Below are 25,347 nucleotides of genomic sequence, written 5' to 3'. Positions count from 1 at the left end.
GTAACACCTCGATCAGTACCTTTGCACTAACTCCAATCCTTGCTATGAGTTCCATCACCTATACTCAAGCCGCCAATTACATTAGTTATTAACAATTGATTGAACGAATCACCGAATCAATCGATCCCAACATAACCGCGCTCAAAGCACAATAATCAAGCACAACACCAATAACACTAGTGACATCAATATTAACATGGAATCACCCACAATACTGACCATCTAGCATGGCAGAACACAAGCTAGTCATGTGTCCCCAACTAACCACACAAAGTATCCACAAGGACCCCCGCCATGTCTGGTGCGGTCCTATGGAGTACTTTGCCATAGTCACACTTGACTAAAATAATAATGTCTAATGCAAGATATATCAGAAATATAATTTTCGTAACAATGAGTAGTCTTGGAGCTTCTGCTCCCTCTTGTACGTATGAAACCTCTTCTTCTCCCTTGTGTTTGTAGTATTTTGAGTTGCATTGGAGTGGAGTCTCACTCTATTGGTAATGAATGTCACTTCAGGTTCTCTCTCTTGAGTGTCTCTTTCCTTTTTCCATTGTTTTCTCTTCCAAAGTGCTCAAAAGTGTTGTCTATTCGGCCGCTCATTGTGCATACATGGTTTATCTATTTCCCAAGCCATAAGGGAGCTCGTCCTTCCCTCCTAGGCGACCTCTATGGGACTTGGATCATTGATGAAGTCTAAGCATGGAGATAGTATTCTCTCAAGTCGGCACCAGTAGAAGGAGTAGGTGTTTTTCATGACAGTTTGACCCCCTGTCAGTATTTTGCTCATAACTTTTTGCTCCATCGTCTGATTTGGACGAACCTTATATCAACGTGAAGCTCTCTTCAAGGAGCATCATCCTATGTCTTCAATTATTGTATTAGATTTCAGACCAAAAATCTATGACTCTTTGTATGTGACTGTTTCTTTTTCCGATAGTTTTTACCCCCGTCCAATAAACTGCCCATATCTTTCTGACCGCTTCTTTGTTTCTTATGAAACTTATATTAGAGCGAAGCCCATTTCGCATCTGGATATTGTTTGAATATTTTATATCGTGTCTCTGCTGAAAATTATGCGTCTTTGAGTCTTATGACAATTTGGAGAGTGTTTTGAGCTAAGTGTAAAGGTGTCTATGAAGGAGGTGCAATGTTTCCTCGGAACCTACCCATCCAACCCAATCAGCCCCTTCAAACTCCTTGATATATATCAGTTCAGCTCTTCTCTTTGGTGCAGACCGCCGGCTTGCTGAGATTATGGCCTCTGTTGATCCTTTGGTCTCTTGGTATAAAAGCTTCTTTTTAATGTCCCTTTCCCAGTAATGAATATCTCTATCACTCAATTTGAAAGCAGCACGAAGTGAAGAGGTGCGTGAAGTTTATTACCCCCAACTTCATGTCACAATACACACTTGACACCTAGATCCTTGATGTGCTAGGGAAGTGGGGACATAGGCCACTCCCCCAACATCAGCAACCAGGAAATTGACAATTAAGGCAAGCTCAAGTTGCCATTTACAAGTGATACAGAGAGCCAATGCATCTAAAATGAAGCATGCTAGCTCAAATGATGAACCTAAACTAATGTTGACCTCCAAATGCACCAGATTCACTTTTTTGCGCTAGAAAACGATTAAATCTAGTGGCCATTATGGCTTGAATTGAGACTAGCAATTGTGATGAGGAGAAAAAGGTGCTTATTAAACATCTTGGATGCTGATGAAGGCATAGGGATGGTGTGAGGCATTGACATGAGATGGGATTGTTATTCCTCATGGACATTGAAGTTGGGGCATGATTCTCTTGGGTGCATGGTCATTACACACATATGGACACATGAGCAATGCATTGAAGTTGGGGGGTGATTCTCTTAGGTGCATTCATGATCCCCCCCCCACCCCCCCACCCCCAACCGACATACATGAATGATTGCACGTGTAGGGGGGTTCAGTCAAAGGTTTAATTAGGTTCCAAGTTTGACCAAGGTTGAGTGCACATTGTCCATGGGTTAGTAGGTGTGGATGGAGGGCAAAAGGAAGTTGTAGGGTGTTAGGTTATTATCCTCATGTGGGTAGAGTGGGGATTGATGATTTGATGGGGGTTGATGAGTTAATGCATATTGTGGACCTTTAAGTGAAAATTGACCGCTTTTCTCCTAGCTTAGGCACATGCAACACTTTTGCAAAGTTTCGTAAAGTTCAAGGAAGGAGGGCCATCGGGAAGGTAAGGCAATAAGGTGCTTGATGGATGCAAATGGTCTACATATGGGAGAAGGGGGGAATGACATGTGCTTGTAACTTTGATAGGGTTTGACAAATTCAGGTTATGTGCCCTTGATTTTGATAACATTTGGCGATGGCAATTGGATCTCTCTCTCTCTCTCTCTCTCTCTCGCTCTATCAAACACACACACACACACACTCTCTCTCTCTCTTTTTGGGTTGAAAACTCACACACACACACACATTCTCTCTCTCTCTCTCTCTACACACACATACTTTCTCTCTCTCTCTCTCTCTCTCTCTCTCTCTCCCCCACACACGCACACCATGTATGATGTGTGCATGCATGCGTGCGTGGATGCACATCCGCATGAATGGAAGTGTGCGGGCACAAACAAACACACACACACACACACACACACACACTCATGGAGGTGTGCAAGGCACATTGAATAGCTGAGATGAATGTGGAGGGGGGTTGGGCAATGGGGTTGAAGGGGCAGGGTGTCTGTTGGTCTCTCAAACGCCACAAAACAAAACAAAACAAAACAAAACGAACAACAACAACAAGAGATGCAAAAGTTTCTGAAAGGTCGTCGTCCTCAAAAAAACACAATCGAGGTTTTTCTTTCTTTCTGTTTGGTTGGCGATGGCAGCACAGCTTCTCAGACGCCATAGCTTTTTCCGTCCTTCCTGCTCTCCCTCCCCTCTTTTCCATATCCCATCGCTCTTTCATCCTCCTTCCAGATCTTAACTGTCCTCGCACATACAGCGTCGCTCAATCCGACATCCCGACTTGCTCGCTTCGCACTCTTCGCCTACTCCGACTCCCCTTTTTCCTTCGGCCTCTGATTTTCCCGCCTCCCATCCCGGGCTGGATTGTGTGTCCTTCAATCTTCACAGAGGTATTTTTGACGATCCAGTTCTGGCTCGCGGATCAAGGTCTGGTTTTTCCAGACGCCTGCATCCTGCAAATGCTTTCAATCGATGCAACCGATGCAAGCGCGAAACGAGTCACCTTTCTTCCAGGCTCTGTTCGTCCCGCACGGAACCTCGTTTGGACTCTGGTTCAAACTGGTGATGAGCTTCCTGAGCTTGTTTAATGCTCGCTGATCGTGAGCTGGGAATCACAGCAACTTTGGTGTTGTAGATCTGCTCGCCGCACGAAGTCTGTCAACATTTCATTTCGGTCACTCATACGCTCAGAACGGAAACTCCTTAGGTTTCTGCAAGGATTGAATAGATTGCCTAACCCGCACCTCATTCAATCCTTAAGAAGATTAAGCACCCCATCTGGATTTTCATTCTGCCTTTCGGCTCCCCGGACAGGGGAGCTGCAATCTTTTTGCTTGCATGCTGCATTCTTCCAACTGTGCAATACTTTAAAAAAAGACAGATCGAAAGCCCTTCGGGTAAGTAGAATTTAGGCTCCTTTTCTTGTTGTAATGTGACTCCCAAGAAGCTTGGAAAAGAGAGACAGACGTAGGCTGGTAGCCCTTTTCACGGAGCCGAAAGCAGAGGATCTTCCCCAATGTACGCATCTTTGGGAGCTCGTTTATCTTGTACAGGTCTCTGACGATTTTGTGTTGTATTTTTGCGCTTGCAGCACTGACTGTTAAATGGATGTCTCGACGGACTATTTCGATCCCCTTCCGGATGATGTCATTCAACTTATCTTCTCGTTTATATCGGATTGCAAGTCTCTGGTTCGATGCATGTCCGTTTCAAAGGCCTTCCGTCAGCAGTCAGTTCGGGTTTCTTCGCTCTCGATTGTATGTCCTGGCAGTTTCTCATCTTATGATGAAAAGCTTCAAAAGATCTACTCCATGGTGAAGGGGTTTCGAAAGTTGCACTCGCTGGTTGTCAGAGTTGGGCAGCCTAAAGAAGAGCCGCCCTCATGGGCAAGATGTATGCGCTATGCAGAGATTGGAGGTTCCGTGGAGAAGTTTATGTTCATGGCAGCAAAGTCGGGCGACTTCTCTGAATTGGACTTCACTCTTCTGGGACTAGATAAGGTTGCAGACGGAGGGGAACTGCAGGCCACTGAAGCAAGCACAGGGGGACCAGCAGTTGTTGACGATCGTGAACAAACAGCTCGGACCGGCCTTCTGGAACCAGAGAGGGAGGGTGACGATAGCAGAAGTCTTGAAGCTTGGAGTGATGCTGAAAGCGACGAAGAATCATGGCAGAGAGGTTTTCTCGTAAGGGGGGATGATAGCAATGAAAGACAGAGGACAGAAGACATCAAGACGGATGGAAAATCTGCAGAAATTTTACACGACAGTAAATTTCCATCGTCAGAATTTTGTTTTTTGAGAGAGCCTAGTCAGAGGAGGCAGCTATCTGATTTTTGTCTCCGCCAGGTGATCGCACCAAGCAATGACGTGCTAAGGCGCATGCTTCCTGTTATTCATTTTGCTATCGTTCAAGGCCTGAACGAATTGAGAGACTCCTTACCAGCTTTCGTTGCACAGTTCTCTGAACTGAGGACTTTCTTACTTGTTGACATGGTGGAAAGCATTACGGTATTTATGAGGGAACATCACATACAGGAGATAAGGGCATTATATCTGCAGGAATGCAGTGAATGGAATAGCCCACTGCTACCAAAATTGGAGCCAAATCCTAGTGGAGCAGGACAAGATCAAAAACAGGGGCAAGGGAAGCTTTTTATAGACACGGATACAGAGTTTGGAAGGGAGACAGATGTGAAGGTCATTGATGCAAGAAATGTGGACGAGGGATCATCTGAGATGCCCCATCAGGGGGTCTTAGAAGTGGCTAGGCATTGTCCTACTGAAGAGTGGGAGCGGCCAAGACATTTTGATGATGAAAACGGAAGCGTCCTGGCAGCAAATAAACCTGAACATGATGGCTTGAAAAGTGTGCTGAAAGGCAGGGAAAGGAAGGGTAAAGAAATGATGAATGGAGACGATGGCTTGGGAAAGCAGCAGCTAGAGCAGTATCACAGAGGATGCAACTCCAGGCTTCCATCTTGTCGATCGGATCGCCTACAAAGCTTTCCACAAGATTACACAGGGACGTGTAAGGGCAAGGGGAAGCTTTTAGAGGAAAGTTACAGTAATGAGGAGACCACTTTCTCAAATATAGCAGCTGTTCATGATTGCAGCTCCAATCCTGTGTTGTTCAAGGACCTCTCAAGGCATTCTCTTGATAGACACCACAGAGCCATTACATGTGATGAATATGCTGGACTTCAAGAGGAGAATTTGACGATGGCTAGTTGTGAGCTGCCTTCCTCAGAAGAATCAGAAGACGGTGCTTCTGATGCAGGGGAGTATTATATGAGTCCCTCAAATGCCACACACACACGGGGTGCTGCTCATTCTGTCCTGGATGATTCAAGTCAAATGGGAGCATGTGAGAAGCTTGTCAACGGCAGATGGGATGAAACATGCCGTGACCAGGATCTTCATGGGGATGAGGGGGAAGAGCTTAATGCAGTAAATACTGAAAGAAAAAATGATCACCTTCTACAGCTCAAACATATGGAAGTTTTGGATGGGCGCCCAGAGGGATCTGATGGAGACTTCTCTAGGGATACGGAAGATGGGCACAGGTGGAAAAGCTGCAGGTTGAGCAGGGAGGCAAAGGTAGATATGGCAAGCAGGCATCCTTTCAAAAGAAGCCTGAAATTTGATAATATAAGGATGAAGGACAGCCACAGGTGTCTTCGACTGGCTTGCCTAAAAAGGCGGGATGATAACTTAGTGAGCTTTGACAGTGGATGGAAGAAGGGGGAGGCCCATATTCATAGATGCTCAAGGGTCATGGATGGAACTGAGAAAATTTGTCTTAATACAGCCATGATAGGAAATGGAAACATTTTGAAGGATGAAGTGGCAGGAGAAAAACATTGTAGTATGCACAGGAGTAGAGATGAAGATTGCAAATTCTGGCGTAGCCGAGGCTTTTCAGTGTTGCAGGGAGATGTCTCTTCCTCCTGTCACACAGCCATGATAGGAAATGGAAACATTTTGAAGGATGAAGTGGCAGGAGAAAAACATTGTAGGATGCACAGGAGTAGAGATGAAGATTGCAAATTCTGGCATAGCCGAGGTTTTTCAGTGTTGCAGGGAGATGCCTCTTCCTCCTGTCACACTGGTTCTAGTGAGACCCCTTCATTGCATGATAGAGATAGCTGGAAAGATACTTCTGTGTTGGTACAAAGTGCAGCAAAAGAATCTGCAGTAACAGTGAGATGCAAGGTGGATGGAAGCATACCAAATGGTCTGTCTGAAGGTATTTGTGCCTCACAAGCATCTTACGACTCTGGCAGGCCAGGTTTAGAGATGGATGATTGCAAACAGAAAGAAATTCCAGGGAAGACAGCACACAGCCAGACTAGCAATGATGGAAGTCAGGACCATGCCAAACTTGTCACAGAATCAACAGAAGATGGAGGACAGACGAGCTTTGACAGACCAAGGCAGGAATCTGGGTCCATGCAATCAGTCTCTTCTGAACCCTTGGTGGAGAGGCCAGTGGAAACTGATGTTTGGAGGTACACATGGCGAGAGCGGGCGAGAAGACTGAGGGACTATTTGAGTGAGGCACCCAGTCAAGGGGAACATGATCAAGGTTATGGAGATCAAAGAGATAGGTCAAGGGAGGTTTTCAGAAAGCGGCAGAGAGATCTGGAGAAAGATGCACTTTCTTTTGACTACACCTTTTGGAGAGCTGAGCAGGTGGCTGCTAGCAGTTATGCACTTGGAGATGTATCAATGTGCATTGCTACCCATGCTGCTAGACCTTTAAACGATGCAGATAAAGAAATTTTGAAGCATGCAGCACTCGCAGGACCTCTCCTTGTAGCTACTGTATCTCATGTAAATAACCACCATACCTGCCACAACTTGTAAGAAGCGTTGTCCATATGACATTCTTAGAGGCCAGCCTTGATGGTCTTTTATATCGATCTAGGATGGCAACAGTGTAAAAAAATTAAGGGTCTTTCCCACAAGGATCCTGTACACCTCCATTGGATTTTGGTTCTTGTACCTTGGAAGTTGAATGTCTAGATTTAGATTTAGATTTTATAGAGGGTTCTATTTCTTGAGTAAAGGGGAAAACCTCTTTGTTGTCAAGCTGCTCTTTCCCATGCCATCCTTCGTAATTCCACACTTAATAAAGCTTTCAGAGCAATCTCAATTTGTAAAGTTTGACACGCTTAAAGTTTTAAATAAACCTCATCAGAGAAGTTTTAGATTTTGGATTTAGAACAAAAAAATCTGAATTTGTATGATTGGATATCTCTAGTCTTACAAAAGAAATAAACGTCAACAGAGAAGTCTGCTTAAATCACAATCAAAGAGAGTAAATGAGAAACATAGTTGAAAAAGGTTGCTCTTGGACTTCGGCCTTTTTGAGCCACGATCAGGTTGCAAAAGAAGGTGGAATGGTACTCTAGTTTTTGTTTTTATTTGCCTGTAAAATTTGTTACGAAGTGCCAATTTTCAAGAGTGGTAAAACTTGTACCAATGTGATGAAAAATTAGGGGGGCAGATGCGCAGGGATCTGCATAATTTTGAGTAGTCAAATTAGTTGAACTTAAAGATGAGCTGATTTGAATGCAGCTTCTTGAGTCTTCATGTAGCCTTAGTATGCTTGATATATTGTCATCTCACCATGAGAAGAACAAGTTGGTTCTTGTTGCCACAAACTTTGGTTTTCAATTTTTGGTCCCATCTCTATGTTGTTCAATGGGAAGCACTTATTGCATTAGAGGATCGAGGGGAGAGAGAATGGAGCGCACAAGAAATCACTAACTGTACACTTTGTTGTATTGAACATGATGATGAATATATAGGTCTTACCCGTTAGGTTAGGTTTTGACCCTATGCTCTAACACTATGGTGCAATTTACATCATCCTTAACATACCCTCTTAAATTGCACTCAATAAGTAGAGGGTGCATGTACATTCAATAAGTAGAGGGTGAATGCATATGATACGAACCAAACCAAAAAAGAAAATTGAAATATCATAGTAGTACGTGAATGTGTGAGCACAATACTAGGTAATGAAAATTTGTACAATGAGTAGAACTTAGATGTTGTACATTGATTGTCATTTCCTCCTCTTAATTTGTAAATCAATCATTGCCTTTGGGAAAAAATCCAAGAAAGAGAAGAGGGAAATTGCTACATTCCAGCCAACTAGATGAGGGATCAAGGATGTTTTTCCACTCAACTTGCAGCTTCTTGCTTAGCTCCCCTCATAATCCTCCTGTGTGCTCTCATTTACAAGGGCTCCTTCTAAATGGAGCTGCATCACTATTGAACCCTCCCCCATGCTCATCTCTTGCCATTTGGCCCAATACGGTGCCCTGTGTCCCACAAGGGACCTTTCCATTAAATCCCTCTCATGGGATTCTCCTTTCACGTCCTCATTAATGCCTAAGCCTAGGAATGACCCTAGGTCCAAGCTCTCTACGCCCCACTAAAGCAAGCACTTGTCAGTCCTCATGGTTCCCCACCTTACCATAATTGTTCCATAGAATCCATGGTTATGGTTGATGTGACATTTCCTTCCCCTTGCTATGGTTTACATCCTCTAAGATTTTTTTGGTTATGGCTGAGCTCTTTGATGGACTCAAGGATCTTTTTCCACCTAGACTAAGAGTTCTTGCTCAACCCCCCGCATAATTCTTCTGTGACCTCTTATTTATGAGATCTCCTACCAAGTGGATTTACCCTCTCTTGTGTCCAATGCTTGGCACTTGGCCTAATACTTTGGTGCCTTGTGTCCCACAATAGACCCTTCCATTAGAGCCCTCTCATGGCATTATCTTTGCACCTCCTCACTAATGCCTATGCCTAGGAATGACCCTAGGCCTAAGCCCTCTAAGCCCCACAAAAGCAAGCATTAGAGAGCCCTCATGGTTCCCCATCTTACCATGAACATTCGATAGTGTTATGGTTGGGGTAACATTCCCTTCCCTTATAAAACAAAATCAGTTATGGCCGAGCTCTTTGATGGACTCAAGGATCTTTTTCCACCCAGCCCGCGGGTCCTTCCTCAACTCCCCTCATAAATCTTCTGTATGCTCTCATTTGTGAGATCTTTTTCTAAATGGAGCTGCATCACTTTAAAATCCCAACACTTTCCATTTGCCCCAAAACTTTGGTGCCATGTCTCCCACAAAGGATCCATCAATTAAAACCCGCTCATGGGATTGGCTTTGTGCCTCCTCACTAATGTATAAGCCTAGGAATGACCCTAGGCTTATAACATTTAACTTAGAACAGACTACTAGAGCTGTGCCCTTTGGCCTCCTTTGCAAGATCATCCCAATGCCAGCTGTTCTAGAGCAGTATGTACTGGATCTAGATTACGACAGTAACTTGCTGCACGTTCTCCCCTTTCAATATCACCATGGATTCTGCAGGCACCAAGTAGGCTAAACAATGCTGCTTCAACTTTCATGAATGGGATGCTGTCAATCAAATCCTCCGCCTCACTTAAAAGTCCCACACGTCCAAGAAGATCAATCATGCACACATAATGCTCCACCCCATGTATTATGCCATGGTCTTTATACATAGAAGAAAAGTAATACCTGCCTTCATCCACACGCCCTGTGTGACTGCATGCAGTAAGAACAGAGACGAAGGTGATCGTGTCTGGCTTGATACCTTGAAGCTGCATCTGGTGGAAAAATTCCAAGGCCTCGTTGCCATATCCATTTTGAGCACATGCTGCTAACATGGCACTCCAAAGAGCCACATTTCGCTGGGGCATTCTGGCAAATACACTCCTTGCACTACAGAGACTCCCACACTTGCCATACATGTTAATAAGAGCATTTCCCACAAAGATATCATCCTCGTAATGATTATAAACGATGGAAGTATGTATGTCATGCCCCTCTTTTACATTTGCTAGGCTGGCACATCCATCAAGGGCAGAAATGAAGGTAATCTTGTTAGGCTTGACCCCTTCATGCTGCATCTGACAAAACAGAGCGAGGGCCTCCTTGCCATGCCCATTCTGGCTATAAACTGTAATCATTGCAGTCCAAGATACTACGTCTTGCCCTGGCATTCTGGCAAAGACAGTTCTTGCATCATCCAAACTCCCATACTTGCCATACATATTGAGGAGGGCAGTGCTGACAGCAAGATCTAGCTCATGCCCACTGCTAACGATGGTGGCATGGATGTCACGTCCATGTCCTAGGGCTGCAAGGCTGCCACATGCATCGAGAATACAGATGAAAGCAATCTTGTCTGGAATAATACGGTCCAGCTGCATCTGCCCAAAAAGCTCAAGGGCCTTCTTGACGCACCCGTTTTGGGCAAACGCTACGATGATGGCACTCCAAGAGATCACGTCGTGCTTAGTCAATTTGCTGAAAGCACTCATTGCATCGACTAGACTCATGCATTTGCCATACATATTAACGAGGGCGTTTCCCACCACAGCATCTTCCTTGTACATGCTGTCGACAATGACAGCGTGAATTTGCTGCCCTTCTTCTAAGGCCACCAACTCGGAACATACAGCTAGAACGCAGACGAAGGTGATCCTGTCAGGCTTAATGGATTCGAGCTGCATTTGTCGAAACAATTCGAGAGCATCCTTGGCGTACCCATTCTGAACATAGGCTGTGATCATGGCATTCCAAGAGACCACGTCCCGCTGACGCATTCTGGCAAAAACTCTCCTTGCTTCGTCCAGACATCCCCTCTGAGCGTAGACGTTGATCAGTATATTCCACGAATGCAAATTGGGCTTAGTAATCCTATCAAACACGGCTATTGCGTCCTCTAAGCAAGCAAGACTGCCGTACATCTGCACAAGACAGTTCCCTAGAAAGGTATTACGATCGTACCCGTTTTTGACAAAGTAAGCATGGACAAGTCTGCCATCGAACAAGGCCTTTGATTCACCGCAACGCCTCAAGAGAGATGCTAAGGCAGCGAAGTCTGGCGATGCTTGGTCCAGTCCCTCCGCTCCTGTAAGGTTTGCAGCAGCCGTAAGATCTACAAAAGCCTTCTGAAGCTGCTGCGTAGGCAAAGGAAGTTCCCAGGTTCGTACAAGCGTCTGATCCTCAACAACCAAAGAAAAACCTTGATGGGTCGTCTTCAAGAGCCATTTCTTTTCATCTGAGCGAGGTTTCCATGCGAGCGGCCTGTACGAGGGCATGCAAGGAATCTGTAAAGGAGAAGAGGAGGACGAACATAAGGAAAGGAAAAGAGCCATGACAAGTGCTGAATTCAATCTGCCGTGAATGGATTCACGACACAAGAAGCCTTTCATCGTTCCCACTGTGACAGAAACAGCATGCTGCTCAACAACTGCGCAAACTTTAGCAATCTCAACGGCAGCTGGTGAAGATGCAATCGCACAGTGGTACTGAAATTCATTGAAATTAGTGTTTTCAAATTGTGGTTTAGAGAGACCAGGGAGCATGCCATCAAGGGCATGCCATCAAGGAGTAGGGAGGCCATTCCCCCCACGAAATTGGCTGGATAGCCGGTTTTCGACCGGAATTGCCCACTCGAGGCAATTACCGGCTGTCGACGGCAGTGGGAAGGCAACACACCATGTGGCATCACACGGTTGGAGGATTCACGAGATATTCCAGGTGGGCGATTTCGATTGGTGGCCACAAACATGTCCGCGGGCATGTAGTTGAGAGAATGATGTGAGTCGTTAGATCTAGGCAAGATCTAACGGGTTAAAAAAGGCGCTCTACGTGCACCGTTAGATCTTTTTTAGATCTAACGGCTTCAATTAGCATGGTGGTTGTCATTGCCGGTCACATTACCGGGTGCTGGTAATTTAGGTGGTGAAAGTATGATGCATGTTTTCTCATTATTAAAGGGCCCACAGATCGACGATCAAGATCAAAATTTTGTCGACCCTCGCCGTTGACGGAGTAGGAAATTTCCTTCCCAAGGCGATTCCCGGGAGGATTCCGGCTTGACTGGCAACCACCTGGCAGTTCGGAAGCCAGTTCAGTTTGTTTCCGACCGAAGTGATTACCGACCGTCAACAGCATTGGGAGCTGGCCACATGCCAAGGCGTGGTTGGGCGATGGCATTCGAAGTTTGCGTCAGAGCGTACTGTCAACCGGCATGGTTTTCGCGTCACCAATAACTAGGTTCGCATGCAATTTTTTGATATTTCGCCCGTCAAATGGTGGCGCACTCATTACAATTATTAATGCGCCTTGATCGAATGGCCCAGATCGCGTTTCCCACGAGTGGCACCGTTGACGGAATGTGATGGGAGTAGGGAATCACTAGTAGGAGGGGGAGCCGGTTATAAGGAGGAAAATGAGAATCCTGCAGCTAGCCGGTTGAGCCAAATTCATCGATTTTCGACCCAGTGCTGATTTATGGCCATCGCCAAGGGGAAAGTGGCATCTCTCAGGTGGCGGTTCGGGATATGAGCCCATGAGGTGGATGTCGCATGTTAGAGAGGGAGTGGTGGACTATGTAGGTGGTATGGTCGTATGGCAGTGTGCATTTCCGGTACAAATGGTGTTTAAGGTGGATTTACATGGTATAGGCGTGGCACATGCCAAACACTCGTAAAATAATCACTCTGTTTTATCTTTAGAAAAACGACCCTCGCTGTTAACTATCAAGCTTGTAGAAGGTCTCAAGATGGACACTTGTGAACACATGAGATTCACCAGAGATATATTGCATCTACCGGGGGATGTTCATAATGTCCTTTAGCAAAAATGATTTTCCTACTTGTGCATTGGAGGTGTGTCTTGAGCTTTCTTTGTTTTGGAGTCGGTTATGTAAGCTGCTTTTTTGTTACAATGTGATATCATCTTTATAAATAAACAAGGTGAATGGCATTCACTGGGTTTGCCCGAATAAAAAGAAGAGAAAAACAACGAGGAAATGGTGGAGATCACATCGTTCCAACCAATCACAAAAAAGCGATGAAAAAATTCCCTAAGTGATGAAAATTTAGGGAAACAACTGGCCTGAAATGGTGCGCGGAAAAGGGGGCGAATTGAAAGCTGAGAGAGAGAGAGAGAGAGAGAGAGAGAGAGAGAGAGAGAGAGAGAGAGAGAAGAAGAAGAAGAAGAAGAAGAAGAAGAAGAAGAGAGAGAGGCAGAGAGAAGGGGGACGCTTGCCCGAAATAGAAAGAAGAGAAAAACAAGGAGGAAACGATGGAGATCACATGGTCCCAACCAATCATTAAAAAACAATGAAAATTTAGGGAAATAACTTGCCCGAAATGGTGCACAAAAAAGTGGGGGAATTGAAAGTTGAGCAAGAGAGAAGAAGAAGAAGAAGAAGAAGAAGAAGAGGAGGAGAGAGAGAGAGAGAGAGAGAGAGAGAGGGGGGGGGGGGGGGGGAGGTTTGCCCAAAATAAAAAGAAGAATAACACAGGGAGGAAATGGTAGAGATCACATGGTCCCAACCTATCACAAAAAAGCGATGAAAATTTAGGGAAACATATTGCTCAAAATGGTGCACGAAAAAGGGGGCGAATTGAAAGTAGAGAGAGAGAGAGAAGAAGAGAGAGAGAGAGAGAGAGAGAGAGAGAGAGAGAGAGAGAGGGAGAAGGGGGAGGAAAAGTTGGAGGATTTCAAGTGGTAAAAATAGCAAGATGAGGAATTTTAAGGGATATAAATAGCAAGTGTAACTTAGCCCAATCACAAAATATGTTTTTGTAAAAAATAAAAGCTTGAATTTTCTCTTTTGGAAAACAGGCACTGGTCACTATACCCTACCCCTTCTGGGGCAAGAGGCCAATAAAAACCCTCATTTCCTCCCTACAAAAAGGTATGTACAAGGCCTAGGCTGAACTTCAAGTTTCTGACATTGTGAAATTTGCATTAGGTACTCGATAAACCGAGTCTATCATGTCTAGGTTGTTCTATGAGAATGTGATTTATCGACATGTTGAAAAGAGAGAGAGAGAGAGAGAGAGAGAGAGAGAGACAGAGAGAGACAGAGAGACAGAGAGTATTGATGATCTTGTTAATCTTGGCACTTCTTCCCTTTCAAAGGAATTGTACTGCAATGAAAAATTATTTATCATTTGTCAATTACATTAAAATTACTTTGCCTTGATAAACTTTTCTCTTCATGAAAAATGTATTGCAAGGATAAGGTTTGAGGCTAACATGTCAAAAAAAAAAGTTATAATATTTAGGTAGTAAAAGGATTGATCTTGGCATTCCTTCTTTTTTAAGTACGTGTACGTTGAGATTAATAAGACTTTATTTATGCTACATTGAAATCAATATCAACTTCATAGTAAGCCATATTACCTTCATCTTGACACTTTTCTTTGCAAAATGTGTATTGCAAGAAGAAGCTTTAACACAGTCATCTATATATGTGAATCAAAGAATAGCTACTATTGATAACAAGCAAAAAGAACATGCACTTGCAAGTACGAGAGGGGTCACTAAGAAATATGTACGATAGCACGTGCGATCAACGGAAGGGGTTTTATATTTTTTTGGAGTTACATAAAATATACATACACAAGGGGTTTTTCAATACCCAAAGCCAAAATTTCCATACAAAAGGGACACTTTAATCATCTCAAAATTACAGAAGGGGTATATATAGGTTATAAAAATTCATAGCTAGAGTTTTTTTTTAATATCCCTTGATCGCACGTGCTATATGGGGCCTTTACATAGTGCCTCCCCCGGGTTGCAAGTATAGACCAATGTACTGTTAATGAAGGAGGTTTGCATCTCTTGTTGGCTTTATTGAAAGATAGAACCTTGCAGTGGTTGGCAATTAAGGTTGTGAAGGCATCTTTTAATAAAATTATGGAGAGACCTACATTGAACTATTAAGCACTTTGTGATGATTGTAGAAGAATGCTATAGCAAATTGATCAAAGATATGCAAGGTTAGCCTTGGCCTGGCACTAAATATTGAGTTGAATATGTTTAAAAAAAGATGGCTTGATTTGAAGAGATGCAAACAAACTAGTGCAACATACAATACTACTTTCACAATAGGTGCCCACGATGTTGAAAGAACTCAATAAGTATTAGTAGCGAGGAGCATGGAGCAATTTAAGCTAAGCAAAAGGCGCATCGATTAAATGGGAAGATCATTAAGCTAAGGAAAAGCTTGGCTGTGGGAGGCTTCTAGCTCCCTCTCGAACACTCCATCCCCGCCTTGCTCTCTCCCTTAGATCTCCCCTTGCTGCCTCCATCTTAGGTGCTCTCTCTCTCTCTGTCTCTCTCTCTCTCTCCCCTTCTCCCCCCTCTAGGCTCCCTTCATCTCCCGCCTCTCATCGTGTTGCCTGCCTTCAGGCTCCCCCCCCCTTCTCTCTCTCTCTCTCTTTCTCTCTCTCTCTCTCTCTCTCTCTCTCTCTCCTGGCTTGTTGGCTCTCACCCATGGCTCTCACCGGTGCTCTCTTGAAACCACCTCAACTACTATGATCCATTAAGCGTTAATCAAGCATCATAACAAACAACTAATTAATTGACCCTCTCTCGCCTTCCTCTCAATATTTAAACCTTGAGACAAAGTAGAATCCATGGGCTGATTTAATTGTGCCCTTAAATAGGTGTGTGTAATTTCAGCATGAATTTGGAGGCCCCTTAAACAACACCAAATATTCTCAATTAGGTGTGTGCTTTGTTGAGAAGAATCTCAAGTATTTGTTTCCTCAATTAGATGTGTGCTTTGGTTGAGAAGAATCTCAAATAGAGCACTATTGAATTAACACATGGTTGCATATATGTATAGAATAAAGTTTTGATGTTTTTGAATAAATTGTTGTATCCTATACATTTTAGTATACTTGCTTCACATGCAACATAGCACTTGTAATGATTGAACTATCTCATTCAATATGTTAATTCCTTATTTTTCGAGTTTCATATTCAGTTCGAAATGTGTGCTACTGGTTGAAGACCAAGTTTGTCACATTTGTTTGGGCACTGTATAAGTTAAGGATCATGCAAGTTACCTATATATACATAATACCCTAAATCTCACAAAAAATATCCACACCCAAGCTTGCACTGGCCCATTAACAAAAGGTGTAAATGGAGCTTCACTTACTTGAAATTAATGTTTATAATTCCTCATCATACAATGGTAGACATGATAATTTTGATAAATATATTATGTAGTGGCTCTTTATTCTGTTCTGACTATTATAATCCAACCTACTTCATACACATACATACATGTTTACCTTTTTGGTCTCATACATGTTCATTAGCATATGTAAAAACCATGTCTTAATGTTATTTATACCATTAATAGAATGTTACGATAGGCTGCCTAATGGTCCTTTTATGGAGGGTTGGAAATTTTTGGTCTACCAAATGTGAAAGCGAGCACACCTCAGAGTGTGGTGCTCAAATCCTTTTAGTATGGGAAATTTCTTCATAATACAATGCAACAATGAACAAAGAGGACATGGATGACTTGTGAAGAATTCTAAGCACTTACCCATTCTAATTTGTCTCTCTCCATTTAGTGGATGCACTCGATGTGGAGCTCGACAATATCCATTCCAACTCCTCAATCACACATGATCAACTTAATTGTCTTCATCACTTCCAAAGTGTGAAAGCTTTAAACAATCCAAGCTTCCACCCTCACTTGCCTTTCTCTCATACCTTTAATCCCATTCCCTAATTTTTAGCTTCCCTGCACCCACACTTCCACTTCAAAAACAAACCAAATGCTGCAACAAAATTGGGTATGACAAAGTTTTCAAATATTCTCCTCACCCTTGAGGATTTTTGCATTCCAACAACCGTATTGGTCTCGTAAAATTGCACAATTTAGCTACAAATTCTAATTCGATCCCACAACACCTCCTCAATCCGCCACACTCTCGACCAACTTCTTCATCCATCCCTACAGGTTCCCTTCAATCTTGCAAAAAGCTCCTTGAGCCTAGAGATGCGCTACCTCATCCATTAGATTTGGAGATTGCATATCTTTCCCAAATTCCCCTTGTTTCCAAGATAGTTGTTTGTTACACAGGTGGTAGAAGAGTTGCACATGATTCAATTTGTGAGGACTGTCTTACAGAAGAGGTTGCAAGACTTCTTATTGAATGTGATGGTCTTCTTATTGCATGTGCAAGGGCAAAGGGTTTGATATTGTTGTGCTGCCAACAAGAGAAATCAGGTAGAAGACATATCTCTAAATGCTTTTAAATGAGATTTCAAATTGGATCTTTAGAATTATTTTTAGTTGGGAAAAAGTGATTTTGGTAATCTCTCTCTCTCTCTCTCTCTCCCCCCATGTGAAAGTTTACAAATCTCAACATCTGGATGCTTTTTAGTAAGTTCTAAAATCAAACCCCAATGAAGCCATAATAGGGCATTTATTCAAATAAAATGTTTTTTTATACCAGTAACATAATGTTACAATAGGTTGCCTAATGGTTCTTTTATGGAGGGTTGAAAATTTTTGGTATACCAAATGTGAAAATGAGTGCACCTTAGAGTGTGGTGCTCGAATCCTTTTAGTATGGAAGATTTCATCATGATACAATGCAACAACGGACCAAGAGGACATGGATGAGTTGTGAAGAATTTTAAGCACTTATCCATTCTAATTTGTATCTCTCCATTCACTAGATGCACTTGATGTGGAGCTCGACTATATCCATTCCAACTCCTCAATCACACATGATCAACTTAATTGTCTTCATCACTTCCAAAGTGTGAAGGCTTTAAACAATCCAAGCTTCCACCCTCACTTGCCTTTCTCTCATACATTCAATCCTATTTCCCAATTTTTAGCTTCCCTTCACCCACACTTCCACTTTGAAAACAAACCAAATGCTGCAACAAAATTGGGTAAAATATTCTCCTCACCCTTGAGGATTTTTGCATTCACAACAACCCATTGGTCTTGTAAAATTGCACAATTTAGCTACAACTTATAATTTGATCCCACAACATCTCCTTAATCCCCCACACATTCCATCAACTTCTTCATCCATCCCTATAGGTTCCCTTCAATCTTGCAAAATATTACTTGAGTGTAGAGATGCATACCTCCTCCTGTGGAGATTGCATATCTTTCCCAAATTCCCTTTGTTGCCTAGATAATTGTTTTTTACATAGGTGGTAGAAGAGTTGCACGTGATTCTACTTGTGAGGGCAGTCTTACTTATATTTATATTTATATTTATAAATAAATGAATATTTTTTTCTAATTAGATTTATATTCATAGTTTTATATATATATATGTTCATACTTATAAATAATATATTATATATTCTCTCTCTCTCTCTTCTATTTATTTATTTATATTTGTATTTAGATTTAGATTAAGATTTATAAATAAATGAATATATATATATTCATACTTATATGTTTATATGTATATGTGTATGTATATATATATAGGTATTTATAGATATATATAAATATAGATATATTTATTTATTTATATAGAATAATAAATAAATATCAAAATATATAAACAAATATATAAAATGCTTCCCCTCTCTTTCTCTATCTTGTCTTCTCTCTCTCTCTCTCTCTCTCTCTCTCTCTCTCTCTCTCTCTCTCTCTCTCTCTCTCTCTCTCTCTCTCTCTCTCTCGGCCCCTGTGTGACCACGCCGTCGAATACAGTGATGCCATGTGGTACCCTCACAGTCTGTTCCTTGCATGCTGGCCCTACGCTGTGTGGCCACATGGTCGATCATGGCGTAATGTGGTGCCCACACTGCCTTTGCCAGCTCACCCATCTCAGCCCTATTCACCCTCACCATATCTGTGCGGATTTGGCATCTTTGGCCCCACTGTCCCTAGTCGGCGCCCCTTTGATACTCTACCTATGCCATGCGGCATGCCCATGCACCCCCACTACCAGTCACCATCCCAGAATCGTGCTACATTATCCCGAGACCCGCACGAACCGCCCTTTTGCATTTACTCATTGCCAGTTTGGCGCTGGCCCCAATCTTTGCCACATGTGCGACACCGCATCTGGGACTGTGCCTTGCCCAATCTGTCGACTTTGCCCACCACTGCCATGTGGCTCTCTAGAGCTCCTCCTCTCTGCTTGAACCTACTTTTAATTTTTTCTCATAAAAGTTTCAAATCTCGGCGAATTTTTCAAACCCATATTTTTATTAGGGTATACAAACTTTCAACACCAATATAAAAGTTTCGCTTCTTAATGAAACTAATAGGAAAAAATCATCCATGCTCACGTCTAACTACTGCTGGTCATCTTTCTTGTCTTAAGGAAGAGATGGCTGTAGTGGGGTTTAGTAGTAACCTATCGAGAGCTAATTGTGAGCAATTTTGGAAAAGGTCCATAAAGACCCAACCTATAGTCATTTGTAGACATATGTTGGTATGAATCCTTTCTCAATCAGTTGCAAAAATGTATGTATTAATTTGATTTCTTTCCTCAATCTAGCTCAATATTTCCTTTTAGCCTCAACATGTGTGTGTGTGTGTGTGTGTGTGTGTGTGTGTGTGTGTGTGTGTGCGCATGCGTGGTGGGGGAATGACTAAAGAATCTGGTTGCTTGGACAATGACTAAACTTAAGAATCTGTATGCTGGGAGAATGACTAAAAAGGCAAACCTTTTTTCATACTTCTAAAGACCAAGCTGCCGGAACGACCATCTTTAAGTCTTATCATAGCGGAAACAGAGCATGAAGCCAATGAACTATAGAGAGAGAGGCTCGAGCCAGACCCAAGGAGAACCAAAAGTAGATTGAATTTTCTTGGGGGCTTCACCTAAAATAATTTTAGGGTACCACGTGCATTCAAAAAGAGGGGTATTTTAATCCAACTTTTTGAAAAAATTTAACAAAATAACAATAACAGGCTGGGTTTCTAAATTCAAGTTTTGGAAAAATTCACTTAATTCATACGCAAAGAGGGGTGTTTTTATTGTGGGAGAAATTTTAATTGAGGGGGTTTTCTAATACCCTTTGAATGCATGTGATACATAGGGTTTCTTAGTAGTGCACCCCCCGAGTGGATTTCCCATGCTCCATTATGGCTCTTCAAGATGAACCAAGCCAAGACATTGAATAGAAGTAAGCTGATCTTAAGCGCTCAGACGTTGCTCTAGGAGAAAGGGCATCACACACGAGCTAACAGCTGAAGCCTCAACATGAGGTTGATGACGTTTGAACCAAGATGACTCTACTTGCTAGGAGAGATGTACAGAAGGAGCCATGTGCTTTACTTTCAAGAAGGTCGACTACGCCAACGGGATGATAGGCTAAGCCTTCCACTCAACAAACAACTCTGAAACATAGAGCGAGAGACCCTCAGCCTGAGGCAAACACAAAGAAAAGCTCATAGCATGGAGACAACCAAATGGGCTTCATGAGACACTCGAGGGGTGGGGGGGTCACCTTGGGATATGTAAGTATACCATGAGAGTTCAATCTTCAAACTTATAGAAAAATATTTATAGTAGGGGTAAACTATGTGTTGGTTGAAAATTAACAGGTAGGATGTGTTAATTCCCAAAATTCCATAAGCTATTTTTTTAATGTTATCTTCTAGAATGAGGAGTAAGAGCACTCAAAATATGTTCATGGATCTAGGTTTTAATGAATTGACTAGATCTCTGGTGCTTAACAGGTGCTTAACTTTGCACCACACATGTGTGCTTGTATTTGTGCTTTGAGAGTCTATGCTTGACCATTTGATTTAACACGCATTGGCGTAGTTGTAGTTCTACCAATTTCTTGAGATTTGGAGCACTCACGTGGATACAAGTGTCCATTATGGGCATTTTTAGCAAATTTAACACCCATTGGAGAAACCACTACAAGTGTAACTGTAGCTCTACCAATTTCTTGAGATTTGGAGCACTCATGTGGACGCAAGTCTCCATTATGGGCATTTTTAGCAAATTGGACTAGCCAAAAAAAGGCCAATCATAAGGTTTTTGGCACCATCATCTAGAGTGACTAGCAAAGCAACCCCACTTTCATTTCGAACAAGGGTCTAGTGTGCAGTACCCCCAGTAGGTACTATCATGGGTATTTTGTGACAAAAAAGGTGGCAAATGCCATTGTCTTATGACGTGATTTTGTTTAAATTGTTTAAAAAAGCATATCTACCCTACCCTCTCCAACACCATCAACTCTTTGCCTATCCTAGTCTCATTAAGGTCTGAAGTCAGACATAAGATTATCTCTACCATTTTGTCTGCACCCGGCTTCTTTTTAGGAAGATGACATCGGTTTGTCCACACATCCCATCATGCATTCCCATCACAATCAGGCTGGAAGATGGCTTCTAGTTGTTGTCAAAGGTGGAAGAAGCATAGAATGCATAGCTGTACTCAAACAAGTGGTCACAAACCAAAAAGCTAATGTCAACATCCCACAGGACTTTAGCTCAGGGCATAAAGGTGAATTGCAATCATGCTAATATATCTATCTCATATTACAATTTCTTGGGGATTATGGCTTGGTCTTTATGATTGGCTTCTATCTTATGCAAGGAGGTAGGAGTTGTAGGGCATCATGGTAAAGTTGAAGTATAATATTTCAATTGGGATTATGGCTTATCTTTATGCTTGACTTTTGGGTGAGCAATGAGCTATCAATTGTGAGGCATCAAAGTTAGCTTAGAATCCCTGCAAGTAATTAGAATACCTTTGTCTTCCATGATGCAATGTTTCCATGGGAGTCATGGCTTGACGTTTATTCTTGAGTTCTATCTTAGCAATGAGTTAGGGGTGGCAAGGCATTATAACTAAGTTGCAATCACTACAAGTATATTAAATATCTTTGTTTTATATGATGCAACCTCAATATGGCTATGCTTTTATATTTTACTTATAGATTATAAAAAATGAGCTAGGGTTTACAAGGCATTACGGCCACTTTGCAATCACTTCAAGCAATTTAAACTACAATTTTATATTCCATATTGCAACTTTATTGGGGATTATGACTTGGACTTTATGCTTGGCTTCTAGCTTATCAAAGAGCTAAGAGTTGTGGGGCATCATGGCAATGTTGCAATCCTTCCTTGTGCTACAATATTTATATGGGTATTATAGCTTGACCTTTGTGCTAAAATATTGGCTTAGGAATGAGATATGTATTATGGGGTCATGGGGCCAAGCTATAGTCGCATGAATGAGATGTGGCTCATCAACGAGCTATGGATTATTCATGGTCTAGCTAGGATCCTCCATAGCATCTCAAGAAAAAAAGAAAGACTTGGGAGCCTCTAATCTAAGAATCATAAAAACATAATCACTCAACAATCTAGCCTTAGAAGAACTTGAATCTCTTGACACGGTTTGATTCCCCTAGCACAAAGCTCACAAGAATCAAGTTGTCTGATGCATGATATCTTGGCAATCTAGCCTCATGAGCACTCTAGTCTTTGGACATGGTATGCAATTCCCTTGGTAGAATTCTCATGAGCATCAAGTTTTCTAATGCATAGACTCTAAGAAATGTGTACTCTAGTCTCTTAACACGATTTCCAATATCCTTGGAAGAATGCTCACAACAATCAAATTGCTTAATATGTGGTCTCTAGAAAGTCTAGCCTTAGGAGTACTCCAGTCTTTCAACACGGTTTGCAATTCCTTAGGCAAGATGCCCAAGGAGATTCAAGTCACCTAATATGTAGTATCTACAAGCATCTAGCTTCAAGAGCACTTAGATCTATTGACTCATAGCTTCAACTTACACTAAAATGTACAAGAGGAGGGAAAAACATACATGCTTTTCAAATTTCAAATTTATAGAACGGCTATAATTATGACCCGAAAATTCATAGTAGGGGTATATAAAAGAGGGAAAAAGGGGTTACAAAGGGGTTTTTAAATACCTTTTCAACGCACTTTGTATACATAGATTAGATAAGGTGAACCCCCCGAGATGAGACAGTAGATGCAAACACATGATGAAGGAGGTACCATGTCAACCACTCTCTCACTAACTCACTGGCACAAGCATTAAGAATTACTAAAACCTGCCATCTACCAAAATCACATTAGATCCAAAACAAAAGAATGAAATAACCAACCGAATTCCATAAATGAGGAGTAAGAACCACATTGTCACCTCCCCTACAAACCCAATGACTTAAGCTTGAAGTTCAAGGATGCAAAAGAAAACCAATCTACAAGAAGCCCAATGCTAAAACAAAATTTAGAGCACCCATTTCTTAATTATTCTTACGGTTGCATCAAGAAAATAAAAGAAAATTAAATAACAGGAAGAAACCAATCACCCACAAGGAACACAAGAAGCTCACGAGATCAAAGACTAAGAACCCCTATCAATCCACATAATAATCCGAGAGGAAGCCAACTAAAAAATGGATGCGTTACTTCTAGCCCAACTCTTTGAATTTCCCATAATATATAATATTGTATGTTTATATTAAAGGCTCACATAAATATAATAGTTAAGATATTTAATTAGATTTGGTTACACACACACACACACACACACACACACACACACACACACACACACACACACATGCATAACACCAAATAGAAATATTACAAGTGAAGGAATGAAAAAAGGAAAAAGTCATAGCAAACCAAATTTAATAGGACCCAACCAAATCAGAGGAAAAAAACCCAAAATAACCAAGTAATAAATATTTGCCACTGAATGACTATCCCCCCAAGGAGAGCAAGGACTTCAAACAAAATCCATGAGATGATATTAAAATTATATCCAAACCACATGATGTGTTTTTGTATTATGCAAAAGGAATATGTTTTGTTGGGGTCATCGTTTGCTTGGATGTAGCCATTTTGTTAAGGTGCAAGGAGTTTTCTGTATATAGGTATCTTGCATGACTTATAACTTATTCATTGCTCAAAGCAATTTGGAAAAATTTATCTTCAATTTGTAGTACACATTCCAAAATTGAACATGAGACCAAAAAATTATGGAATAAGGATTTGGAATGAGACCGTTAAAGCATTACAAGTGCTATGTTGCATGTGAAGCATGCATCTTGAAAACTACAAGACATAGAAAATTATTCAAAAACGTCAAAATTTTGTTCTGTACATACGAGGTACATACATGCAACCAAGTAATCATTCAAAAGTAAACTACATGAGCTTCTCCTCAACCCAAGGACACACCTAAATGAGAACATTAGGCATGGATTAATGGGCCTCCAATGTTGTGCTCAAGTGATGCACACCCATTTGAGAGCATGCTCCATAAAGTTTTTTATGGAAAACTTGGAATCCAAACTAGTGGGACTACTACATGGTGGTTTTAAAACATTTATAGTTGTTGGTGTTCGTATTGGTATCTAGATTCACCCTAAAATGGAAGAAGTTGAAAATGTGCAAGTTGTGCATGTGCAAAGATATTTTAATAAATCCACCACTATTTACAATTTTGAATTGTTTCTTTTTCCATGCACTGGCTTGCTATATGGCTCATAAGCATGCCAAGGTCATTGCATTTCATAATACATAGCATTAAACCCGATAGCTTGCCCTTTGGCCTATTTGTGTTATTATATCCAATTCTACTGACGTGTATTGTAGGAGGGGGCGAAAATGCGGTTGAAAATTTTGCTACTCCCGCAAATTTTGAATTTTCACACCTCCCGCCCATCAAATCTTGGAATATCTTAAGTACCTGCAACTTGCCCCCGCCTTGCAAACACCCTTCAACTCGCACACACCTCGACGTGACCTTGCACAGACTTTGGTTTGGAATTGTCTTCTTTTGGGTAATTCTTTGCTTGCCTCAATGGATTGATTGTGGCCATGGCGTCAATGGCAAGCCATTCAAGCACAGATTGGTCATTCCAATGATCAAGCATTCACAGCCTTAGAAAGAGGTAAAGGTAGAGGTAGAGCATCTTGTTGAGAGTTCACGCTCAACATCATGTGATCATGTGTGCATACCACCATCATGTGATCATATGTGCATAGCACTAACCTTATAGAGTGCTATAAAGGAAAGGGTTAGATCCCCTAACCCTAACCCTAAAAGGGTTTGTATATATTCTATTTTTTCAACTGAATCTAGTGTACGGTTAGTCATTTGTGGTGTGCTCCCTAGCTGTGCCCTCTCTCCTCATTTCCGCTCTTCTCCTCTCCCCTCTTCATATTTTGTCATGGTATCAGAGCTATGTTGCCTTCCGCTGAGGCATTGTGATTGTTGAGAGTGTGA

The 25,347-nt window shown here is 41.9% G+C and overlaps 1 protein-coding gene and 1 pseudogene across 2 annotated transcripts; one reads left to right on the top strand and one right to left on the bottom strand.

Moving 5' to 3' along the window:
* The first annotated feature begins 2,986 nt into the window (after positions 1–2,986).
* Positions 2,987–7,359, top strand: LOC147900817 (uncharacterized). Its single transcript, XM_087375552.1, has 2 exons — positions 2,987–3,634; positions 3,829–7,359. Exon 2 carries the CDS (start codon positions 3,842–3,844, stop codon positions 7,103–7,105), a length of 3,264 nt encoding a protein of 1,087 aa, XP_087231678.1. The 5' UTR covers positions 2,987–3,634; positions 3,829–3,841; the 3' UTR covers positions 7,106–7,359.
* Positions 7,360–9,525: 2,166 nt separating this feature from the next.
* On the bottom strand, positions 9,526–11,559 carry LOC147900816 (pentatricopeptide repeat-containing protein At2g13600 pseudogene; annotated as a pseudogene). The gene is made up of 2 exons (XR_015541214.1): positions 11,080–11,559; positions 9,526–10,934 (listed from the first exon to the last, which is right to left on the bottom strand). The product of XR_015541214.1 is annotated as a pentatricopeptide repeat-containing protein At2g13600 pseudogene (transcript).
* Positions 11,560–25,347: the final 13,788 nt, after the last annotated feature.

Source organism: Dipteris shenzhenensis, chromosome 6 (assembly GCF_047967505.1).
Source record: "Dipteris shenzhenensis isolate YYH24624 ecotype China chromosome 6, Dip_SZ_1.0, whole genome shotgun sequence".
Taxonomy (NCBI): Eukaryota; Viridiplantae; Streptophyta; class Polypodiopsida; order Gleicheniales; family Dipteridaceae; genus Dipteris; species Dipteris shenzhenensis.
Note: the sequence above shows the minus strand (reverse complement) of the source record. Positions and strands in the feature narration are given on the sequence as shown.

Excerpts from the sequence above, each read along its gene's own strand:
- LOC147900817 (XM_087375552.1), top strand. The coding sequence starts at position 3,842 with ATGGATGTCTCGACGGACTATTTCGATCCCCTTCCGGATGATGTCATT.